Source organism: Meles meles, chromosome 9 (assembly GCF_922984935.1).
Source record: "Meles meles chromosome 9, mMelMel3.1 paternal haplotype, whole genome shotgun sequence".
Classification (NCBI taxonomy): Eukaryota; Metazoa; Chordata; class Mammalia; order Carnivora; family Mustelidae; genus Meles; species Meles meles.
The window spans coordinates 67,567,078-67,589,988 of record NC_060074.1 but is presented as its reverse complement, the minus strand read 5'-3'; the positions used below and the strand labels follow the sequence as shown (position 1 = coordinate 67,589,988).

The window sequence follows — 22,911 nt, the reverse complement described above, 5'->3', positions numbered from 1 at the left end:
TTAAAAGATTTTATTTATTTGAGAGAGAGATATAGGGAGACAGAGAGAGAGCACGTGTGCAGGAGTGGGCGCAGAGGGAGAAGGAGGCTCCCCACTGAGCAGGGAGTCCAATGAGGGGCTTGATCCCAAGACCCTGGGATCATGACCTGAGCCAAAGGAAGATGCTTAACCAACTGAGCTAGGCACCCCAAAAATAGAATCTTAAAAGAAAGGAGTAATTTTTTTTTTTTTCTGAAGTTCAAGGTGGTGACAGACAGCAATGGAGTGGAACGTTTAAGTCCTACTAGGATAGGGGCTACAGCCATTCCAGTTGGATATTAAAAGAAAGGGAGATGTAGAGGATTGGAATACTCAGGCAAAACCACAGCAGAACCCTAGGCTATTATGACCATAAAACCAATTCATGTTTACTATCTTACATGCTTTTTAAATGTAATTTTTAATCATCATGTATTATTTCACAATAGAATTGTATCAAACTTACTCAATTGTCCTAACTTTTTCTGTACATTTTAACAGGGCAAATTCTGAGTGAATTATTGGCATAAAGTATCTGAACAATTTTTTAAAGGTTCTTAATACACACTGCAAAATATTGTTGCACAAAAACTGTTCTTTTATACTTCCACCAGCATGCTAACAAAATGTGTCTTTTCCATTTCTCTTACTTTTTTTAAAAATTTATTTATTTTTTTCAGCGTAACAGTATTCATTGTTTTTGCACAACACCCAGTGCTCCATGCAATACGTGCCCTCCGTATTACCCACCACCTGGTTCCCCCAACCTCCCACCCCCACCCCTTCAAAACCCTCAGGTTGTTTTTCAGATGGCCAACAGACACATGAAAAAGTGCTCCACATCACTCGGCATCAGGGAAATAAAAATCAAAACCACAATGAGATATCACCTCACACCAGTCAGAATGGCTAAAATTAACAAGTCAGGAAATGACAGATGCTGGCGAGGATGTGGAGAAAGGGGGAACCCTCCTACACTGTTGGTGGGAATGCAAGCTGGTGCAACCACTCTGGAAAACAGCATGGAGATTCCTCAAAATGTTGAAAATAGAACCACCCTATGACCCAGCAATTGCACTACTGGGTATTTACCCTAAAGATACAAACATAGTGATCTGAAGGGGCACATGTACCCGAATGTTTATAGCAGCAATGTCTACAATAGCCAAACTATGGAAAGAACCTAGATGTCCATCAACAGATGAATGGATAAAGAAGAGGTGGTATATATACACAATGGAATACTATGCAGCCATCAAAAGAAATGAAATCTTGCCATTTGCAACGACGTGGATGGAACTAGAGGGTATCATGCTTAGTGAAATAAGTCAATTGGAGAAAGACAACTATCATATGATCTCTTACTTTTAGACTCTATAAGAAATAGGTTCATTTCACTTGCACAAACTTTCTCCATAAGACACTTGAATATGTGCCTTGGAATTTGATAGCCATCTCTTGTAAGTGGCCTTTATCTTGCCTGCAGGCCTTGATATTCCATGAAACAGCTGAGGTAAATCTCATCATTCAGGAGGGAATATCTGAGTCATAAGACTTGAGAATTCCCAAGTTCAGAAACAAGCATGAAACAATGTCCTGGGCATATGTGTAGAATTTAATATGTGATTAAATTCTACCTACGATAGATACTACTAGTTGTCTATTCAACTTCCATTCTTTCTTGTTTCTTTTCCAACAGAACCCTTATATCATATGGGGCACAATGTGACCAACTATGTTTTCCAGCTTCTTCTGTAGATAAAGGAGGCCCATGAGATGTAAAGAGAAGTCATTAGGTAGGGCTTCCAGGGAAATCCTTTTTGCTCTCCTGCAAAGAAAGTAGCCATGATGGCTGGATCTCCAGCAGTCTTCTTAGGATCATGAAAGAAAGCCAGGAGAGTTGCAGAGGCTTGGCTTTGCCTGACATTCTTGATTTCCTGAACAAATGCCAGAAACTGTACCCTCCCTGGATTTCTAGTGACATAAAGAAAGTAAACATTTGTCTATCAAAGTCACTGTATTTCAATGTCTGTTTATGAAAGCAGGGAACTATTCCTAACTGATGCACTGTTAAAAAAAATCTTCCAGATAAGTAGTTTTCATTTCTATGGGAGTTGCTGTGAATTTTATATTAGGAATTGAAGTTATATTGTGTCCTTTTTTATTTTTTTGAGGGGGGATGCAGAGGAGCAGATGGGAGAGAGAGAATCTTAGTAGGCTCCATGTCCAGCACGTGGAGCCCGAGGCAGGGCTGGATCTCACAACCCTGAGATCATGACCTGAGCCCAAATCACGAGTTAACGCTTAACTGACTGAACCATCCAGATACCCTTATTTTGGGTCCTTTCAAGTGATGTAGCATTCCTTCCTTTCAGATCCATTCTCCATCCATTTCTACCATCTTCTCTGCCCCAGAAACTGACCTGTATGGACTACTCTGGCTTCCCAATGATCTGACCACTAGACAGTCCTAGCAAGAAATCAGAGGGAAGGAACAGAGTGAGTAAAGAAAGAAAATATGCTCTTATTTCCCAGGTCCCTCTCTGTGGTGTTGTCTTGTGTTGAATGCATCCTTTGCTGAAAGTCATCTCTCTTCTCAAGCTCATTTCCCCCCCTTTATTAATGAAGAAGAAAAAGACTATATAGTAACCTGCCTTGGCATTCCTGAGAAGCCACAGCTCCATCCTTTTTAGATTCAAAGCATCTTCTAGTCTAGTCCTAAGTCCTTAGATTCTGGCATAAAACTTTACTGAATGAAGTCATAGGTTTTAAGGGTCATTTGATGAATTGCAGAGGTAAAGAACTCAAAGAGAAGTCTAACTGAGAAAGTTATAGCAGTCTACAAATATTTGAAGTACTACCATATATTAAAAGAAGTAGCCTTGCTATTGTTCAGTTTTGGGGAAGAAAAAAGAAGCCCTTCTGTTAAGCTTTCTAATCATGAAATTGATAGTCTTCAAAATTAGCCAATTCCTCTCACTAGAATAGAGATTCTTAACTTGGGATGAAGACACTGATAAGAACATGAAGGTATTCAAAGAGTCCTTGAAATTATATGCAACATATTTCTAGGTTCAGAGTGCATGGATTCCATTGGCTTCTCCAAGAGGCTCATGATGAAAAAGGTCTGCAAAAGAGTGTATGAAATCATCCTGGTTGACCATTTGTCAGAAGTGCTGAAGAGCAGATAATCACTCTAAGGTCAATGTTTATAATTTGCTGGTTACAAATAATGTAAAAACAAAGCCTTTATACAGTGTGTGTTTCATCTTCTAATCTCTCAGCAGCTATTTACAGGAATCCCCTATGCTCATTTGGGTTGATTGCTCAGAGTGGTAGGTTTTTTTTTTGTTTTTTGTTTTTTTTTGTTTTTTTTCAGAGCGGTAGGTTAAAGGGAGCACCTATTCTAACTCCCTAAGGGGAGAGACCAGGGATGTAGCATTTTCCAGTGAAGAAGAAATAGAAATTGCTACATGAAGTGTGGGTTCCATTAGTGGACTGATTAAGAGGATGTAGTCTAGAGCAAGGAATGATCAGCCTATCACAGATGAGAAGAGCTCCGGGCTCCAGGCGGCAACCCAAGCTGAAAATCAGAAGGCAGAGTACAAGCGTGATGCTGTGAGCTGAACTTCTCTGAGCACGGTTAAATAGGGCAGTGAAGGACAAATGGAATGGACACTTTGTAATTTGATCCTTGGAGATTTGGAGTGAATCCTTGGATGTTCCATCCCCCACCCACACCCCAAACATTCAGGACACCTTGTGTAATGAGTTAGCATATGAACTGTCCTGTGGAGGACAAATCAGTTAAGGACAGAAACAAACCTAGAGCTCTTGGCACTTATCTGATTTCCACACAAATACAGAATTTGACATTTAAAGTTGGCGTGTGCCCACTGGGAGAGCTCCGCCATTGTGTCCAGGCATTAAAACTTCTCCTTTGAAATAAGGATAGTATGTAAACTCATCCCTTAAGAGCTTTGTGGATCTCTTGCATTTGTTCCTTGGACCTGTTTGAATTTGTTCTTTTAAATAGGCTGCTTAGAGAAGAATACCTGGCACCGATTTAATGAAAAGGGATATCATTAATTTCTTCCTTTAAAAAGGAAGGGTCCCTTTGGGAACACTGCGTCTTCATGTATATGTCAGACAAAGCCAGCCTAATGTCTAGGTAGAGTGGCTGTTGTAATTGCTCACTGCTAAGCAGCTGAACAGACCCTTTTGGATAGTGAAGAAAGGAAATGGAGATCAGAGTTGGTGGGAGGGGTATAGTCCTTATACTATTTAGGTGATTAATGAAACAGAACTCCTCCCATTACACAAATTGCCAGACCCAGAAAATACCAACAAATGAGTCCCACTGTTCTTAAATGCAGTAAAAGTTCATGGTGATAAACTCTTGAGACTTGTGGTGACATCGAGGAAAAACCAAGAGCAGTTTATAAAAATCTTAGCATACTCCACAAATCTTGACAATTTGGAAGGAAAGGAGGAACTGTTAACTTGGAAACTGCTACTTTCAGAAGTGATTCTCACTTGAGGGGTAAGAAATCGCAGCAGCAGCTAAACGTTTATTTAAAGTGCTTACCTTGTGCCCGGCTCTATTCTCATGCATTAAACTGATAATCTAGAGTCTTATTTTTGTTGTTGTGGTTTTGTTGTTGTTGTTATTTTAGATTTTTATTTATTTGAGAGAGAGAGAGAGAACACAAATGGGGGGAGCAGCAGTCAGAGGGAGAAGGAGAAGTAGGCCCCCCGCTGAGCAAGGCGCCTGACATGGGGCTCCATCCTAGGACCCTGGGATCATAACCTGAGCCAAAGGCTTAACCCACTGAGCCACCCAGGCTCCCCTGGAGTCTTATTTTTGAAGGACAAGTCCTGACCTGGAGTTCCCTCAAAGCTGCCAGAGCATCACACACATATAAACACACACACACACACACACACACGTACACACATTCTTAGGAATGTGGAACAGAGACCACGGAAGTTCAGGCTAATCAAAGGGTTAAATACCAGCGAAGTCCTGGAAAGGCAGGCAAAATATGGGACTGGAAAGTTTTGGGGCTGGCGGTGGGCACTGCTCAGAAAAGTCTGGTTTAGGAAAGAATGCAGACTTGAAGCAGGGGAAGAGAAAGTCACTGTGAATTGTTCTTGCTTGGAAGTAAATTGTGGACTCATTTAATGTCAGTTATTTAACTTGAATTGCTCCTTCCTGTCATTACCCCCAACTTCATCTTTATAGTTCAAAAAGAAATATATTCCTTTAAAAAAATTACAAGTAATTTTAATGCAAATCTGACAGCAGTCTACGCTAAATGGAACACCTATACCTAATGTCAGTAATCCCTGAGGCATAGTTTTATGTCCCTTATTTTGCCTGCTTGCCTCTGAACCTAACCAGGGTGGAGCCCATCAAATCGTAAACTCTGGCCAACACACAATCAAATAGCTTGGGCATAACGTAACAGACTTCACAGTCTACTGCTGCCCATAGAGCTAACTGTTCAACCCTTTGGGCTTTCTGTTTTCCCCTTCCTTTGTAGAACAAAGAGGAAAATACATGTAAGAAGCTAAAGTGGCTGTCCAAAGAACCATCAAGAGCAGTCTGGGCCTTGACAGTGGTCTAGAGGCACCATTTCCTTGATTTCTCCCTAGAACCCAGCTCTGTGTTGACCTCCTGGGACTGCATTTCCTCATCTATAGAATAAGAGGGTTGAGGAGAATTATCTCAAAGCCTTCTATAATTCCAGATCCAGATAAGTGAGGCCATATAAACTTGGTAGAGAACTTACCTAAAGGAAAATGAACTATTCCCATGAATAAGAAACAGAACCCCACGCAGGAGCAAACTTCTGTTGAATGCTTACTATATGCCAAGTAATATGGGAAGTACTTTACATGCATATTCCATTATAGGTATTTTTATTATTCCCATTTTACAGAAGTAAGAGAAGAAAGAGGCACAGAGAGGTTAAGTAACTTGCCCAAAATCACAAAGCTGTTAGAGTGGCAGGGCTGAGATGTCCATTTAAGTATCTCTGCTGTGCCATACTACTGAGGGTGTGGGACCATCATCCATGGGCATCTCCTTTTTTTTTTTTTTTTTTTGTAAGAGGTCGAAACTGGGAGCAACTAAGATGCGCAGTGACAGAAAACTGGATTCATAAAGTAGAATACTCTGTAGCAATGGAAATAAACAAGTTAATCTTTAAAAATGTAATGTTAAGGGGTGCCCTGGGTGGCTCAGTGGGTTAAGCCTCTGCCTTTGGCTCAGGTCATGGTCTCAGGGTCCTGAGATGGAGCCCTGCATCAGGCTCTCTGCTCAGCAGGGAGTCTGCTTCCCCCCTCCCTCTCTGCCTGCCTCTCTGCCTCTTGTGATCTCTCTCTCTCTCTCTCTCTGTGTCAACTAAATAAATAAAATATTTTTTAAAATGTAATCTTAAGGGGAAAAAAGAAGAAAAAGCTAGAAACCAAAGAATAGATGCTGTGTGATTCCAGTTATGCAGTTTAAAAACAGGCAAAATGGAACTATGATATTTAGGATGCATACTTAGGAAGAAAAAAGAGAGTCAAATCAGGAAAGGGTGTGCAGGACATTTCTGAGGTGTGGTAAGTTCTTTTGCAATCTTAGTTGTAGTTATGTGTGCACTTCCTTTATAATATTTCCTTACACTGCCCATCTCTGAATTTTTTTTTCTTTAGGCATGTTACATTTCAGAATTTTAAAAGAATATAAAAAACAAGAACAACCAAAATCTCCTATCTCTCCCATGTGAGGTTTTCCAGGTGTGGAAAGGGAACAGTTAGAGGACTGGAGACACATTTCTCCCCTCTTTGCCGGCAGATTCTTGACCCCCCACCTTTCAGTTCTCAGCTTTGGTTTAAGCCTACCTGGACCATTCTTCACTCTTTGAGACCTGGTACCCTTATTGGAGCTCAGATCAGTGCTCACTCTTATTGACACCTCAGTCAAAGGGAACTTGATTTTGGAATTACTTGTCCATTTCCCTCTTGGAATGTAAACTTCACAAGGACAATCCTAGATCTTGCTGCCTTGTACACCACCGGCATCCAATATAGTTTCTGCCACTTAGTAGGTGCTCAACGAATATCTGCTGAATATCTAAATGAATGAGTAATAAGGATTCATTTCACTCTTCCAGCCCGCTCTGATTTAAGCCAACAATTTTTCCTCTGCTAATTACAGTTTTTACCAGAAGCTGACAACTGGAGTTTTCTTGGTCATTTTAGGAATTCTAGTGAGTTAATCAGTACAAGTAGCAAGGAAACAGGAAACTCAAAGAAAAATGAAAACTGGAAAAAAATCTTAGCATGGTTCTGCATATAGTCATTTTTTTTTCTTATTAACTTTTGGACTGTGTCTGTCTTGCCTCCCTATAGCAATTAAAATTGATTATATTTAATTTGGGAAACACATTTGTGTCAGGTTCTTATATATTTAACATCTAAATGTCAGATTATCTTGTCCCTTTCAGACTACTAATACTTTCTTGATGGGGAATGGGTGCTAAGCCAAGATGGGAGTCAGGTTGATTTGAAAACATTTTTTTTTCCTGGTTATATACATATAAAAAAATTACTTCTTGCTCTACTAAAGGCACTACTTAAGAAATGAAAAGACAAGCCACAGACTGAAAGAAACATTTGTAAAACATATCTGGCAAAGAACTGGTATCCAAAATATACAGAGAACTCTTAAAACTTAACAATAAGAAAACAAACGACAATTTAAAAATGGGAAAAAGATCTAAACACATACTTCACCAGAGAAGACAAACAAGTGGCAAATAAGCATATGAAAAGTTGCTTCAAGTCATATGTCATCAGGGAAATAGAAATTAAAACAACCAATGAGATACTACTACACATCTACTAAAACAGCCAAAATCCAAAACACTGACAACACCAAATGCTGGTGAGGATTTGGAGCAATAGGAACTCTTATTTGCTGCTGGTGGGAATGCAAAATAGTACAGCTATTTTGGAAGACAGTTTGGCAGCTTCTTACAATGCTAAACATACCTTTACCATATAATCTAGCAATCACACTCTTTGTTATTTACCCCAAAGAGTTGAAAACCTATATTCACACAAAAACCTGAACAAAAATGTTTACAGCAGCTTTATTCATAATTGCCAAAACTTGGAAGCAGCCAAAATGTCTTTAAGAGGTGAATGGATAAACAATCCACACAATGGATAAACAGCCACACAACAAAGTACTTTCAGCAATAAAAAGGAATGGACTGTCAAGCCATGCAAAGACACAGAAGAGCTCAAATGCATATTGGTAACTGAAAGAAGGCAATTTGAAGAAGCTATGTATATAATTCCAAGTATATTTCCATTCTGGAAAAGGGGAAATTTGTTAACAGTAAAAAAACAAAATCAAACAAGCAAAAACAACAACCCTCACTCTCACTCCTGAAATAAGGGTTGCCCCAAGCTTAGGGGGAGGGAAGGAGGGATAAAGAGGTGGAGCCATAAGGGATTTTTAGACAAGCGAAACTACTCTGTATGATCCTACATGTCAAAATCCATTTGTCAAAACCCAGAGTGTACAACACACTGTGAATTCTTGACTTTAGTAAATAACGTATCAATACTGGTTCATCATTATAACAACTGAGCCACAATAATGCCAGATGTTAACAACAGGGAAAACTTGGGGGAGGGGAAGACATAAGGGTTTATATGAAAATTCTGCACTTTGTGCAATTTTCTGAAAATCCCAAACTACTAGGGAAAAAAAGTCATTAATTAAAAAAAAAAAATGTATTACTCCTAATCTTGGAAAACAAGCAAAAGTAAAAAGAAAAACCTCTCCACTCCTCATTCCTACCACTATACAACTGTATGTTTAATTTTAAAGTTGAAAATAATCCTTTAAAATAAAACAAACTAGGCAGCCAAGGTTAACAGGGTAGTCTAGAGAGTATGTGCTGTTTCAAATATATCAAGTAAGAAAAGAATTTAAAAATAAAATTCCTATTAGCACGTTTTATGGCCATGCCATCAGCCTCCCATTCTGGAAGCGAAGTACCCTAACTCACCTCACACACCCCGCCTCGCATTGTCTGGCAGCTGCGCTCCTGATGTCCTGGGTCAACGCCAGAACTTCATTTGGCATCCACAGAAAGTGCATCCTGACCTGACACGCTCAGGAAAGCACCGGAAAAGTTCCTGCTGAACTTGCCTCAGATATGTTTGCAGTCACAATCTAAGCAGAAATAATGGCCCCAAACTATGCAACTTCATAATGTGCTTTAATGAGTTGCAGAAATGAGAACAGACTGTCACAAGGCCTTCCCTGGGCCATGCGGCCTTGGGAATGGTGACTGACCAGTGACCTCCTGGACTGTGGCCACCTCTCCTCCAGCTTCAACTCCTCAGGCAAGGTTGGGATCTTGCTGTCTCAGCTGGTGGTGATGCTGACCTCTGTGGACTGCATCCCTTCTCCTTATCATCCAGATCCCCAAATTTCAGGGGGAAAATGGTGTGCCAAAATGAATGTTCTCTTCTTGGTAATCAACCTACAAATTCCTCCTAAAAGTCCCAGTTTTGGACAGAAACCTCATTTGGGGTAAACGGCCAGCCAGCACTCCATTCGCATTCTCCAAAATTACAAAATAAAGCCAAACAAAAGCAAAACAACCCCAAATCCAGATCTGGGAAAAAAAATAAAAATCTTTTAAGCAAAAGAAGAAAGGTATATGATTAACATAAACTGGGCCAAATTAGAAATGACGTTTGGGATTAGGAGAGCTATAATCTCCTCTCTTCTTTCTCCTTCCATCCTTTACCCTCATGCCCACAAGCCTCAAACCATGCAATCCTTATGCTGGCCTTGCCTCAATTCTTTTGCAAAAAACCAGAACACAAACATTTTGGTGATAACATACATATTGGAGATCTGTGCAAATATTCATTTCTGGTGCGGTTTAGAGCAATTTTGCCTTAAGGGAGGCTGGCAAAGCCTGGCAGAGTTTACAAAACAGAAATATCCTTTAAAAGCAATAATTCCTAATAGTTTTAGAAATTGAGACACTTTATAAAAATCTGGAACACTCCCCTCCTCCTCCTCTACAGCAAAGTTACAAGTAAATGTAACTTTGTTCTTGACAACTTTCTGAGAATTTAATGAGACCACTTGAGATAAATAAGGACACTTGTGTATTCCCAAACCTGCTTTGGAAAATAACAGGGGCAAAGACCAAGATATTAGAAAGACATTACACTCTCTAAATATCTTATTTCACTTCTGGGTCCGTGGCTGATATACAGTGAGTGCTCAATAAGTGTTTGTTGAATGAATAGAAAATCATACATATATGGTTCACTTTTTCTCATTCAATGTAGTATCGCAGAGATAGGGGTTATCTAGAGCAGCGGTTCTCAAACGGAGGTCCCCAGACCAGCGCTATGATGTCTCCTAGGAACCTGATAAAAACACAAATCCATCTCCCATCCCTAACCGGAGATTATGGAGTGGGCCCAGTGATTTTGATGCATGTTGAAGTTTAAGCACTACTCATCAAAAAAGATCCTTTAATGAAGAGGTGTTTTTTTTTTCCCATGCTAACAGAGTAAGAATTCTATGTCTCTAATTCCTTTACTATCTCACTGAGAAAAGTCCTGAGACAGGATTTACCAGTCTCACTGGTGAGGGTTTACGGTGAATTCTGTGGCATCTGGGCAAGAAGAAAAGATGTCTCAGGCCAATGGAAGCCAAAGGAGGAGAAATTCAGAGTACTGACGATGTGAGGGCATAAGAGAGGCCTTGAAGTTTCATGTGGCGACATTCCATAATGGCACTGGATGCAGGCCACAGAGGCCCAGCAGCCTTCCCACCACATAGGATTTGGCTTCCATGTACTTTCCCAGTAGGGATTATGTTCCCTTTGAGACTCCACTGCAGGAACATGCTCTTTTGGTCAAACGGTTGACATCTGAGCCCTTCATGGTCACAGTGCTTGCTGTTTGGTAAGCTGCTTGTAACCCCTTCCGAACACAGGCAGGCAGTTCGAGGCAATTCTGTCCCATGGATCTAAGGCTTTGTCTTGCCTGGAAGAGTGATCTAATTAAAAAAAAAAAATTTCCTCCCCAAATCAAGTTCAACTTCTAGTATTGTAATAGGCTGACCAACTTGTCTCTATTTGCTTGGAGCTGTCCTGGTGTTCATACTGAAAATCTCACATTGAGGAAAACCTTTCAGTTCTATGCAGAACTACCTTACTTAGGTGAGGTATCACAGGAAAGGGTAGGTGGTTCCATTTCACAGTGGTCTCTAAGACCCTCTCTGCATTATGGCCCCGTGTGATAACTGTTGTTAATGATTCATGTTCTGAGATGCTACAGAATTGTATTCATTACACTTAGAATGAAAGGGAGTGATAGGTTTTAGAAAGTTTCAGCTGTCTGGAAAATGAAACTTACCCAGAATATCTCAATCTCAACCCTGTGCAAAAAGGAATTTGTGATTGAGATATTAGTCTATCCTTAACCAAGGGGCTAGAGTAATCATTTTAAAACACAACTTAGGTCAAGTCACTCCTGGGCTGAAAATGCTCAGCATTCTGCATTTCACTGAGTTTATACCCTCACTGTTGTGGGCGTCAGAGCAATAATCTAGCAACCACCTGGAAGCTTATAAGTGTTGCAGAATCTTTGGAGCAACCCAGACCTACTGAATCAGAATCTTCATTTGGACTAGATCCCTGGGGTGCTTGTTAAGTCATTAAGAAGTACTGACCTGGGGCACCAGACTGCCTCAGTTGGTAGAGCATGCGACTCTTCTTATTTTTTTTTTTTTTTTATTTCTTTTAAGCAGGCCCCATGCCTAGCACAGAGCCCAATATGGGGCTTGAGCTCAAGACCCTGAGATCAAGACCTGAGCTGAGATCAAGAATCAGACACTCAATGACTGAGTCAGAGCCTCAATGACTGAGGCACCTGGGGGTGCCCCGAGCATGGAACTCTTGATCTTGGGGTTGTGAATTTAAGGCCCATATTGGGGGTAGAGATTATTTAATAAATAAAAGTTAGAAGAAGTAGAAGTAGAAGAAGTAGAAGAAGGAGGAGGAAGAGGGGAAGAGAAGGAGGGGGAGGAAGAGGAGGAGGAGGTGGAGGAAGAGGGGGATGGAGAGGGGAAGAGGGGGAGGAGAGGAGGGGAAGGAGGAGGGGAGGAGGGGGAGGAGGAAGAGGGGGGATGGAGAGGGGAAGAGGGGGAGGAGAGGAGGGGAAGGAGGAGGGGAGGAGGGGGAGGAGGAAGAGGAGAAAGAAGAATGAAGAAGAAGAAGAATAGGTGCTGATGTGGCTCCTCACCTGTATCATCTGGCTCCTCACCTTCTACCATTCCTCTGGCTCTCCCAGCTCCCATCCCAGGGCTTCTTTCTACCCCTCCCCTATTTCATGCAGGCTCTTCCCTCAGAGCCTTTGCCATGGTATTCCCTTTGCCTGGAATGCTCTTCTCCCAAATACTGCATAGCTAATTTGCTCACCACTTTCAAGCCTTCTCAATGAAACCAACCCTATCCACACCATTTAAAAGCGCAACCATCCCCTACCCCCTCTTCCATACTTTGGCTACTCCGAAAGTCTCCCTCACAGTATTTTCTCCCTCATAACACTTGACCCTTCTAACATCCCATACCACTGACTTTTGTACTATGCTTACTATTTATTGTCACATCCGTCTGCTGGAACGTAGCACTGTGAGGACAGGAATTTTTTTACTGTTCTTCCCTGATTTATCACACGTGCCTAGAACAGTGTTAGTTCAGTATGTGGTATGTGGGCTGACTCTTGCTACTTGTCCCAACAAGATTAGTAAAGAAATTTAGAGTAATTTAGAGTAAGAAATTTAGAAAAGTTTAGATCATTTTGATATTGATACATCTAAGTATGCGATTATGTAACTAGTAGGTAACCTTTAAAAAACACAGGTTTGAATTGTGTGGGTTCACTTATACATGGCTTTTTCCCAAAATATAATTGGAAATTGTTTTTAGATTTGCAACAATTTGGAAAAGCTCTTAGATGAGCTGCACAGTTTAGAAATACTGAAAAAATTTAAGAAAAAGGTATAAGAGTACAGTATATAATACATATAACACACATTATAGTGTTAATCAACTACTTATGTTATCAGTAAGGTTTCAGGTCAACAATATGTTATGAGTAGTTAAATTTTTGATGCACCAAAAGTTAGACATGGATTTTTGACTGTGTAGTGGTCAGAACTCCTAACCCCTGTACTTGTGTTGTTGAAGGGTCAACTATAATTCCTTTTTATTGTATTCACAAAATTATCTGTGCAAACTGGAAATTAAAACAACCAACCCAAAACTGATCTTTTAAAACAGTATAAGAAGTCCAAGAACAGGACAGTTCCTGGCACTTAGTAAGTATTAATAATTGCTGAGTAAATAGATGGATAAGGATAATATAAGGACAATATAAGGACAAATGTCTAAAGAATACATTTTTAAGGGCGCCTGGGTGGCTCAGTGGGTTAAAGCCTCTGCCTTCAGCTCAGATCATGATCCCAGGGTCCTGGGATCGAGCCCCACATCGGGCTCTCTGCTCCGCAGGGAGCCTGCTTCCTCCTCTCTCTCTGCCTGCCTCTCTGTCTAGTTGTGATATCTCTGTCAAATAAATAAAATATTAAAAAAAAAAAAAGAATACATTTTTAAACAGTGAAATCAGACCAAGTCTGTCTATATGCCTATCAGGTCTAATTAAATAATTTCACTGCTTGGATTAGTTGCAAAGTGATTCTTACTACGTACTTCCTGGGTAGACTGTGCTTTCCTCTTCTATGTGAAGATGAGTCAGGCTCAGATGGACAAATTAAGGACTACTTCTGAGACTCTCTGACTAAGGGGCTGAAGACAGCCTTTGTACAAGTCCCACATCTGTATACTTCTTTGCATGCCTGCCCTGAACAGAGCTGGCCTGACAGGAGCTTTAGATTTATTCCCTGCCTCCCTCCATCCCCCACCCCACCAGACCACTCCATACAACAGTGAAGTTATTAGCAGTCATTGCAAGTTACAAGGCTAACTTGTTGGATGTTAGTGGGGTGTTTTTTTTTTTTTTATACTGAAAGATCACAATATTCTCGTTCAGTCTTTTATAGAAATATAGGTTGAAATAATGGGTAATTCAAGGCAAAAAATTAAATACAAAAGTATAATGTTTCTTACGGAATATACTCTTGTTTCTATAGCTGATAACCTTGAAAACATATAATTGGAGAGCTTTTGCTCTTTGATCCAGCTTTGCTACTTTCTACATAATGCATTTTCCTGCCTAAACCTTTTTCTTTCCCCCACTCAAAACAACAAAAAAAAACCAAGTTGGATCATTTAAACCTGCTCTAGTGGTATGCTATCCTACTTGGAGGCGACTAAGAGACATTTATTTTATTCCAGAATTATTAGAAACACATTTTAAAACTTTTCTCTGCCTCGTTCAAGAGCTTCATTACATTCTTGCTTCCATTATATTTCATCACGGTTTTGGATGCTCAAGAATTCAGTTAGAAGATGTAGGCTAGGCTGTGAGGAGAGAATACAGAAACGAAAAGATACAATTCCAGAGAATTTAAAATCTAGTAGATAAATGAAAATATAATGTAATGCAGGATGTGATAAGTACTAAAAGAAGAGTCAAGGGGCACAGAGGGAACCATGGGGAATCAAGAATGGAGAGGACCAGGGAGCATGAGTGGCTCAGTCAGTTAAGCATCCAAATCCAACTCTTGATTTTGGCTCAGGTCATGATCTCAGGGTCATGAGATTGAGCTCTGCATCGGGCTGTGTGCTGGGCATGGAGCACGCTTAAGATTCTCTCTCTACCTCTTCCTCTGTCCCTCTCTCTCTCCCTCATCCCAACTCACGTTCTTTAAAAAAAAAAAAAAAAAAAGAATGGAGAAGACTGAGAGTGAACAGAAAGAAGGATAGATGGGGTAGAGGGCACTGTGTGAGCAATGTCACAGAGGAGAGGAAGGACATACTAGGTATGCTCGGAGAACAGAGAACAGTTTGGATATTCTGAAGCAAAAAATGAGGAAAAGAGATCAGTGGAAGACACAGCTAGAAAGGAAGATTAAGACCATAACAGAGATAGCCTTGAATGTCACACCAAGAAATTCAGAGCTGATGCTGAAGCAATGGGGAGCCATGGAGGAATATAGAGGAAGGGAATGTTAGTATCACACTATGCTTTAGAAAATCTTCTCAGATATCTGTGCAGAAGATAAGTTGAAAGAGGAAAAGAATGGAAGCAGGAAGACTACTTTGGATGCTATTTATAAGAGTGTAAGGAGAAGTAATGGTGATAGTGGCAAACCCAAGAGAAAACCATCCAGACTGGAGGGAAAAAACAAGTGTGACAGGAAACTGCATATGAGCCACTTATAGCAAGTCAGATGTGTAGCTTATTAGTGAGCTTGACTTTGGAGATACTTTCCTAAAGACCAAGAAAGATGATTATAATCCAAAAATCTCTTTAATAGTTAATTCAAAATACAATATATTTTTACTCCCTATAAACTCCTACCAAAATTTAATGCCTTACAATAAGAACTTTATTTCTTTATTTTCCATACTTATAGATTAAATTTGCATTTATATAATATCAATAGCAATGAGTACAACAGCAGCAGCTGAAATAATGTACCCTTGTCATGAACCAGACACGATGTTGTGCTCTTTCCTTGTACTACCAGCTCATTGGATCCTGAGGACAACCCCTCAGTTATGAATTACCATTTCCTCATTTGACATGTGTAAGTACTGAGATAGGGAGTTGTTTCATAACTCAATTAACACTACACAGGAGAACAGAGATTTGAATCCAGGCATGTCTCATTCTAGAATCTGTGCCTTTGGCTACTCAATCATACTTAAAATTTTTCTTTTTACATATATTTTAAAGTAGAATGCCAAAAGTGAACAAAGATCCGATGGGAGAAATTGAAAATAAACAGCAAGATGGTAGATTTAAGCCAAAATACATCAATAATCACATTAAATACAAATGGTCTAAACAACACAATTAAAAGGTAGAGATTGTCTGTTTGGATAGAGACAAATGCCAACCAAATTCTTGCATAATGGATTCTGCTCTACCACATTGTCTTTTTTTTTTTTTTTTTTTTGCACTACTCCTATCCCTACCTTATTGTGGCCTTATTCCTGAACACTATCTGGCTATGTGGGAACACTGAACACTGTGGGGAAAATATTCCCTTTGACAGATTTATCATTTTCTGCATATCCATTTAAAAGGCTCTGCTATAGTACACTCATCCTCTCTTGTCTCTCTCCAAGAGCCTAAGTTCCATATAGACTGAAGGTCCTAACACACTTATTATATCTTCTCCACTTCATATTGTACTACTTTGTTACTGAAAAACAGGCTAAGAAGAAATTTGGAGGGACCCGAGAATTTATTGCATATTCCAGAAAAATAGATGAAATCAATACTGAGTGTAATGTCAGTATTTTAAGCTGAAAAAGTTTCTTCCTTTGGAAGGTCCACACTGCTCTTAGTATCTTCTGGTTCTTAAGTATTTCTTACGATCATGCTTCTATTTTATCTTCCAGAAGTACATATAAACTAACCACACATAAGCCCCCAAACTAACTTTCACCATATTCTGTAGCAAAAAATTTAGGAAGGGAGCCATAAACAGCCATTTCCCAAAGGAGTGTGGCAAGATGTGTGTACTCTTGCTGAAAGAATTGCCAAGTGTATTGCCAAAAGAGCAGAACTACTCTCTAAATCCATATTCTTTACAAGCCCTAGATTTTGACCCAAAATGATCTGTTCCACTGGAAGCTGACAAGTTGTCTATCTTTCCTTTGACAAAATGAAATTGTGAGGCAGTTTCCTAATTTGAGGTTCTTAACAGGTTAAGGGAAATAATGGTCTTTGATATTCACTTTCTTCCCTCAGAGAGGTAAACTTGAGTAGTATGAGGAGGCAGTAAATGGGTACCTTTATTTTTATTTTTTTTAAGATTTTATTTATTTATTTGACAGAGAGAGAGGGAGAGCACAAGAAGATGAGGTGGAAGGCAGAGGGAGAAGAAGATTCCCTGCTTGCTTGGCAGGGAGCCTGATGCAGGGCTCAATCCCAGAACTCTGGGTTCATGGCCTAGGCTGAAGGCAATCTCCCAACTGAGCCATCCAGGCTCTCTATGGCTATTTTTTTTTTTTTTACAGATTTTATTTATTTATTTGACAGAGAAGAGAAATCACAAGTAGGCAGAGAGGCAGGCAGAGAGGCGGTGGGGGAAGCAGGCTCCCCGCTGAGCAGAGAGCCCAATGCGGGGCTCAACCCTAGGACCCTGAGATCCTGACCTGACCTGAAGGCAGAAGCCCAACCCACTGAGCCACCCAGGTGCCCCTATGGCTACTTTTATTTATTTATTTATTATTTATTTATTTATTATTATTATTTTTTAATCACAACTAGGCAGAGAGGCAGGCAGAGAGAGAGAGGAGGAAGCAGATTCCCTGCAGAGCAGAGAGCCAGATGCGGGGCTCGATCCCAGGACCCTGGGATCATGACCCGAGCCGAAGGCAGAGGCTTTAACCCACTGAGCCACCCAGGCGCCCCCCCTATGGCTACTTTTAATACATGTTTTGCTTCCAGCCTTAATGACTGCACAAACCTGAATTTTTTTGTTAACATTAGGTCATATTACTGAGTCCTACTTTTTAGATAGTCCTGCCTAACCAACTCATCAAAAAGTACACAAGCATGCAAAAGGTAGAAGCAGCATGCAATTCAAAATGTTCTTACCAAGTTTTGCAGGGGCTCCTTTTGAGGGACTCGGTCCTGGGCAACCTGGGTCAGCATGGCATGTCCGAGAAGATAGCAGATCAGTCCCAGAAACGGAGTGCTTCGAAAGACCCAATAAGAGAAACATTACTATTATCTTTGGATGAAGCAGCGTCAAGGACATAGCTTCCATTTAACTAAGGGACCTTTAATCCTGATGATATGGGGAAGAAGCTAAGTATATTGGGGTCATGTGAGTTGCCCCTGTCTTGCATGAGAATTGAGTGGAGGTCCTCTCCTTGGGGCAATTAGTAGCAGAGTCTCAGCATCTTTTGCTTAATTCATTTATTTCTTCCTCTGAACAAGTCAACTTAGCCCTCTCTTAAATTAATTATAGTCCAGAATATAAAAAACAGCTATGTGCTGATTTTCTCCTATACTTAATTTTTATCCCTAAGAAAGAAAAAAGAAAACCTATAGGAAGGTATTAATCTACTTAACATTTCTAAGTACATCATCCAAAGGATTTTGTTTTTTTAATCTTACATATGCTCAGCAGAGTTACTGGCAAAAACTGTACATTTTCTTCATTTCATCCTTTCAACATCAAATAGTAGGCAGCAAAAATTGGATCAGACTTCAAAGCCTGCTGTGGGCTCCAAGTCACAGAGAGACGCCTCCATTTCACATATTGAATTCGAGCAGGATATCAAAGTGCTACCAAAGAACCTCGGGTCCTTACTCAAAAGGAGGCTCTAACATCTGTAGAGAGTGGAGTGCACAGACAAATCACCTCGGGGAGCAGCTAGCATTTATTCTCAGCAGCAAATTTCCAGGCTTTTGATTCTCTCTTCACTGTACCTCCCTGTCTCTCTGCTGAACCAAAGTTCTTTAGCAAGCTAGGCTTTTGTCTCAAAGACTTCAAAATATCACTAACAGTTTCATGTTTGGATGACCTGACCATGCAGCCACAGACAGGCTTCACAACCATCGACTTGGACAAGTCTGAAATAAAGATACACAGTCACTTTGGAATCAAGTTGTCCAGCTACCTTATTTGAATGTCCTGCAGAAACATCACATCCTTTTGGAGAACACTGGGTTTGTGGATGCCTAAAAAGAAAAATAATCATTTTTAAAAGGCCTGAAATCATGTTTAAGAATGTAAAGAGGATTGCTTTCCTTCAAAGAGTTTTCAGAACATACTGTGTTCCCATTGCTTCCCATTCTGGTCCTCGATTAAAAGGACATGGTCAACTGAAGAAAATGCATCCTACTAAGTGTTACTGCTATAGTCCTAGTCAGCCTGAGGTTCTAAGACTGTAGTAGCTGCCCTTTTTAAAGTTGTATGATACAATTTAGTTTACTTTTGGGCTTTCACAGACTTAACCAAGAAGCCAACAAAACTGATGCTAAGTTTGTACTTCCCAGCCAGCACACTCTAATCACATTGTTAGATAATTCAAAATAGATTCTGTAGTCAAATGAGTACGGGAAATACTGAGTTGTACACAGTTAAGAGGCTTCCTCAGTTCAGGAATGATCTTTTACTATTACAACGTTCATTTATGGATTCCTAAAGGCAGGGGTGGAGGGTGGGTGCAGTTTCTTAAAATAATTTGATCAAGCAACTTAAAAAATAATAATCTACAAACACCTATTAAAGATTTTTTTTTAATTTAAGATTTTTTTTTAAGATTTTATTTATTTATTTGACAGAGATCACAAGTAGGCAGAGAGGCAGGTGGAAAGAGAGGAGGAAGCAGGCTCCCTGCCAAGCAGAGAGCCTGATGCGGGCCTCAATCCCAGGACTCTGAGATCATGACCTGAGCAGAAGGCAGAGGCTTTAACCCACTGAGCTACCCAGGCGCCCCGACAAACACCTATTAAAATACTAATGTTTTATGGAGTAAAGTTTGGAAAAATCAATTGTGCCATGTCCCTAATTTCTAGTTATTGAAACCTGTTGTATAAAAGTGTGGTAATTATTACTCACTGTTAAAATACGAGCTGGCTCTTTCAGATAGAATCTAGCAAAGTGCAAAGCACTGACTAGGGGAAAAGAAATCTGGGTTCTAATTCCTGCGTCAAGATCCCTGCTCGCTCGCGCTCTCTCTCTCTCTTTCTCTCTCTCTCTCTCTCTCTCTCGCGCGCGCGCGCGCGCGCGCGCGTGCGCGTGCGCACACACACACACACACACACACACACACACAGACCCACATACAGACTGGGGATATTTCTACAGTATTCTGGTTTCTAATTTTCCTCATCTATAAAATGAAGGGATTGAGATAAACCATTCCTAAGGTATCTTCTAGTTCTATATTAAAAATTGTATTCTTTATTTAAACTGATAAATTCATTTTCTGTATTTTCCGTGAACAGTTCATGGATAATACCTTCAAAATGCATCCATATGGAGAGTATAAGCAATATCTCATTTAAAAAATATCACATCAGTACCTGGAGACTGGAGACTATAATGATACACTTATCTGTATGCATATTTATCATATGTCTCCCACTATGGAATGTGCGTTCCAAGAAGGCAGGGATCGGAGCTACTTTATTCTATACTCTCCATCAGCACCTAATCCTAGGAGCTGGTATGTTGCAAAGTGCTCAATAAATATTTGACAAGTTGAAAGAATAAAAGAATGACTAGTAGATCCTCAAACATGAAGATCAGCAAGAATACCCTTAACATTAACATTAAATTAATGACCTTTTATTTATTTATTTATTCTCCCCTCCCCTTTTAAAAAAAATTAACATATAACATATTGTTTCAGGGGTACAGGTCTGTGAATCATCAGTCTTACACAATTCACAGCACTCACCATAGCACATAATGAACTTTTAAATAGCACTTCATATTTTTAAAAATGATTTTATAATCTAATGAGAATTCCACAACCATTTGAGCTAAGTGCTTTAATTGTCCCTATTATATAGATGAAGAAACTGTAGTTCAGAAGTTCAGAGAGGGTAAGGGACTTGGCCAGGGACCAGGCGACTACCTGGCAGAGCTCAAACCCTGACCCCTTTTGGTCTGACTTCAAATCCTTTGTCCTCCTCTGAAACTTGACACCTCCTATGCCCTTTGGTTTCTGTGCATCAGGCCAAGGAACTCATTCCTGTCAGCCTAGGCAAATCCCAACGTTAGGTTCTGGGATACCTAAACGACAGATGGACTCTGAGGTCCTCGAGGAGTGAGTCCTGGAAAGGTTTGAAGACAATCGAAGGAAGAGAGTTTAGCTGTCACATTACTATGGGCTTTCTAATTTCTACCCTACAAGCCCCAACATGGAAATGAAACCTCTTAAGAACTCTGCTCACTTGCATGGCTTTGTAGGATCTAAAAGCCAGGGGCAGACATCTTCCAGCTCTCCGCTGAGGGTCAGCTCAGCAGTCTGAGACCCCCTCATTCAAGCCTTTGGGAGAATCTAAGGCAGCTCAATATAATGTTTATATGTATTATTTGCTTTTATAAAAGCAAGGGTGGGATGGATAGTATCCATAGGCAAATAGATTAGAAAACACCTGATTAAGCAAATACTTGACTAAAGCAGATTTCTTTCTCAAGAGGTTTTCCAGAACCTTTAGCTTAATGCCATCCACAATGAAACTCCACCAGTAGAAAACAACACACAGCATTTCCCAGATGTAACCTTAGAATGGCACCCTTCTCCCAGGAAGTATGTTGGAGGCCTACTGGTTCCTATAACATGCCTTAGGAAATTCTAATCTGAGCAGCCCTTATTTGAAACAAATCCTAATCTGCCATTATGGGCCACCTAGGTAGCTAAGCCTGTTGTGTCTGCCTTGGCTCAGGTCCTGATCCTAGGATCCTGGGATCGAGCCCCTTATCAGGCTCCCCGCTCAGCAGGGAGTCTATTTCTCCCTCTCCCTCTGCACCTCTCCCTGCTTGTGCATGTACACTCTCTCTCTCAAATAAATAAAATCTTTTTTAAAAAAATAAAATAAAAAATGGTATAGTTTTCTTCAAAAGTCTAATTGCCTCAACTCCTTTGCAGCAATGTATTTTATATGTTGTCATCTGCTTCAAGGACTTGAGATTGGCAGTCAATGATAATGCTCCATAAGCTGTCACTTATGAAATAAGTAACAAGTACAATAATAAGGAAAAGCACAATAATAAAAAATAACCCATGCTTATTGTATGCATATATCTCACCAGGCATCAGTCAAAGAATGGATACATGGTCATTTCATATAACACTTCTAACAGCCATGTGAATTGGTTATATTTTTATACCCATTTTACAGGTGAGGGAATCAAGGATCAAGAAACTAATGACTTGGTTCATGTCATAACTAGTGCATAAATAGTGCACCATAATTTGACAAAGCACAACATCCATTCATAATAAAAACTTCAACAAATTAGGTTGAGAGGGAACATACCTTAACATAATACAGGTTATACTTATGAAGAACCCATAGCTAATACTATCCTCAATGTGGAAAAACTGAGAGCTTTCACCTAAGGTCAGGAACAAGACATGGATGTTCACTCTCACCACTTTTATTCAACATAGTACTAGAAATCCTAGCCATTGCAATCAGAAGACAAAGAAATAAAAGGCATCCAAATTGGAAAGGAAGAAGTAAAACTTTTCACTATTTGCAGATTACATGATACTACATATAGAAAACCTGGAAGATTCTAAAAAAAAAAAAAACTGCTAGAACTGATAAACTCAGTAAAGTCACAAGATACAAAATCAATGTTCAGAAATCTGTGACACCTCTATACACCATTAATGAAGCAGCAGAAAGAGAAATTAAGAAACCAATCCCATTTACAATTGTACCAAAAATAATGATACCTAGGAATAAACTTAACTGAAGAGGTAAAAGACCTATACTGTGAAAACTATAAAACACTGATGAAAGAAAGTGAAGATGACAAAAGAAATTGAAAGACATTTCTATGCCCATGGATTGGAAGAGCAAATACTATTAAAGTCTCTATACTACACAAAGCAACTACACATTTAATGCAATTCCTATCAAAATGCCAACAACATTTTCCACAGAACAGACCAA

General features: G+C 39.9%; 1 protein-coding gene across 1 annotated transcript in view; it reads right to left on the bottom strand.

Annotated features, from left to right (window-relative positions):
• The window catches only part of MYO3B (myosin IIIB), a 406,310-nt gene that overhangs the window by 68,167 nt on the left and 315,232 nt on the right, over positions 1–22,911 (bottom strand). Inside the window, exons 32-33 of the mRNA XM_046018212.1 lie at positions 18,891–18,951; positions 17,860–17,959 (exon numbers count right to left, since the gene is read on the bottom strand). Of these exons, the coding sequence (XP_045874168.1) occupies positions 17,860–17,959; positions 18,891–18,951 (161 nt within the window). The remainder of the gene's footprint in view (positions 1–17,859; positions 17,960–18,890; positions 18,952–22,911) is intronic.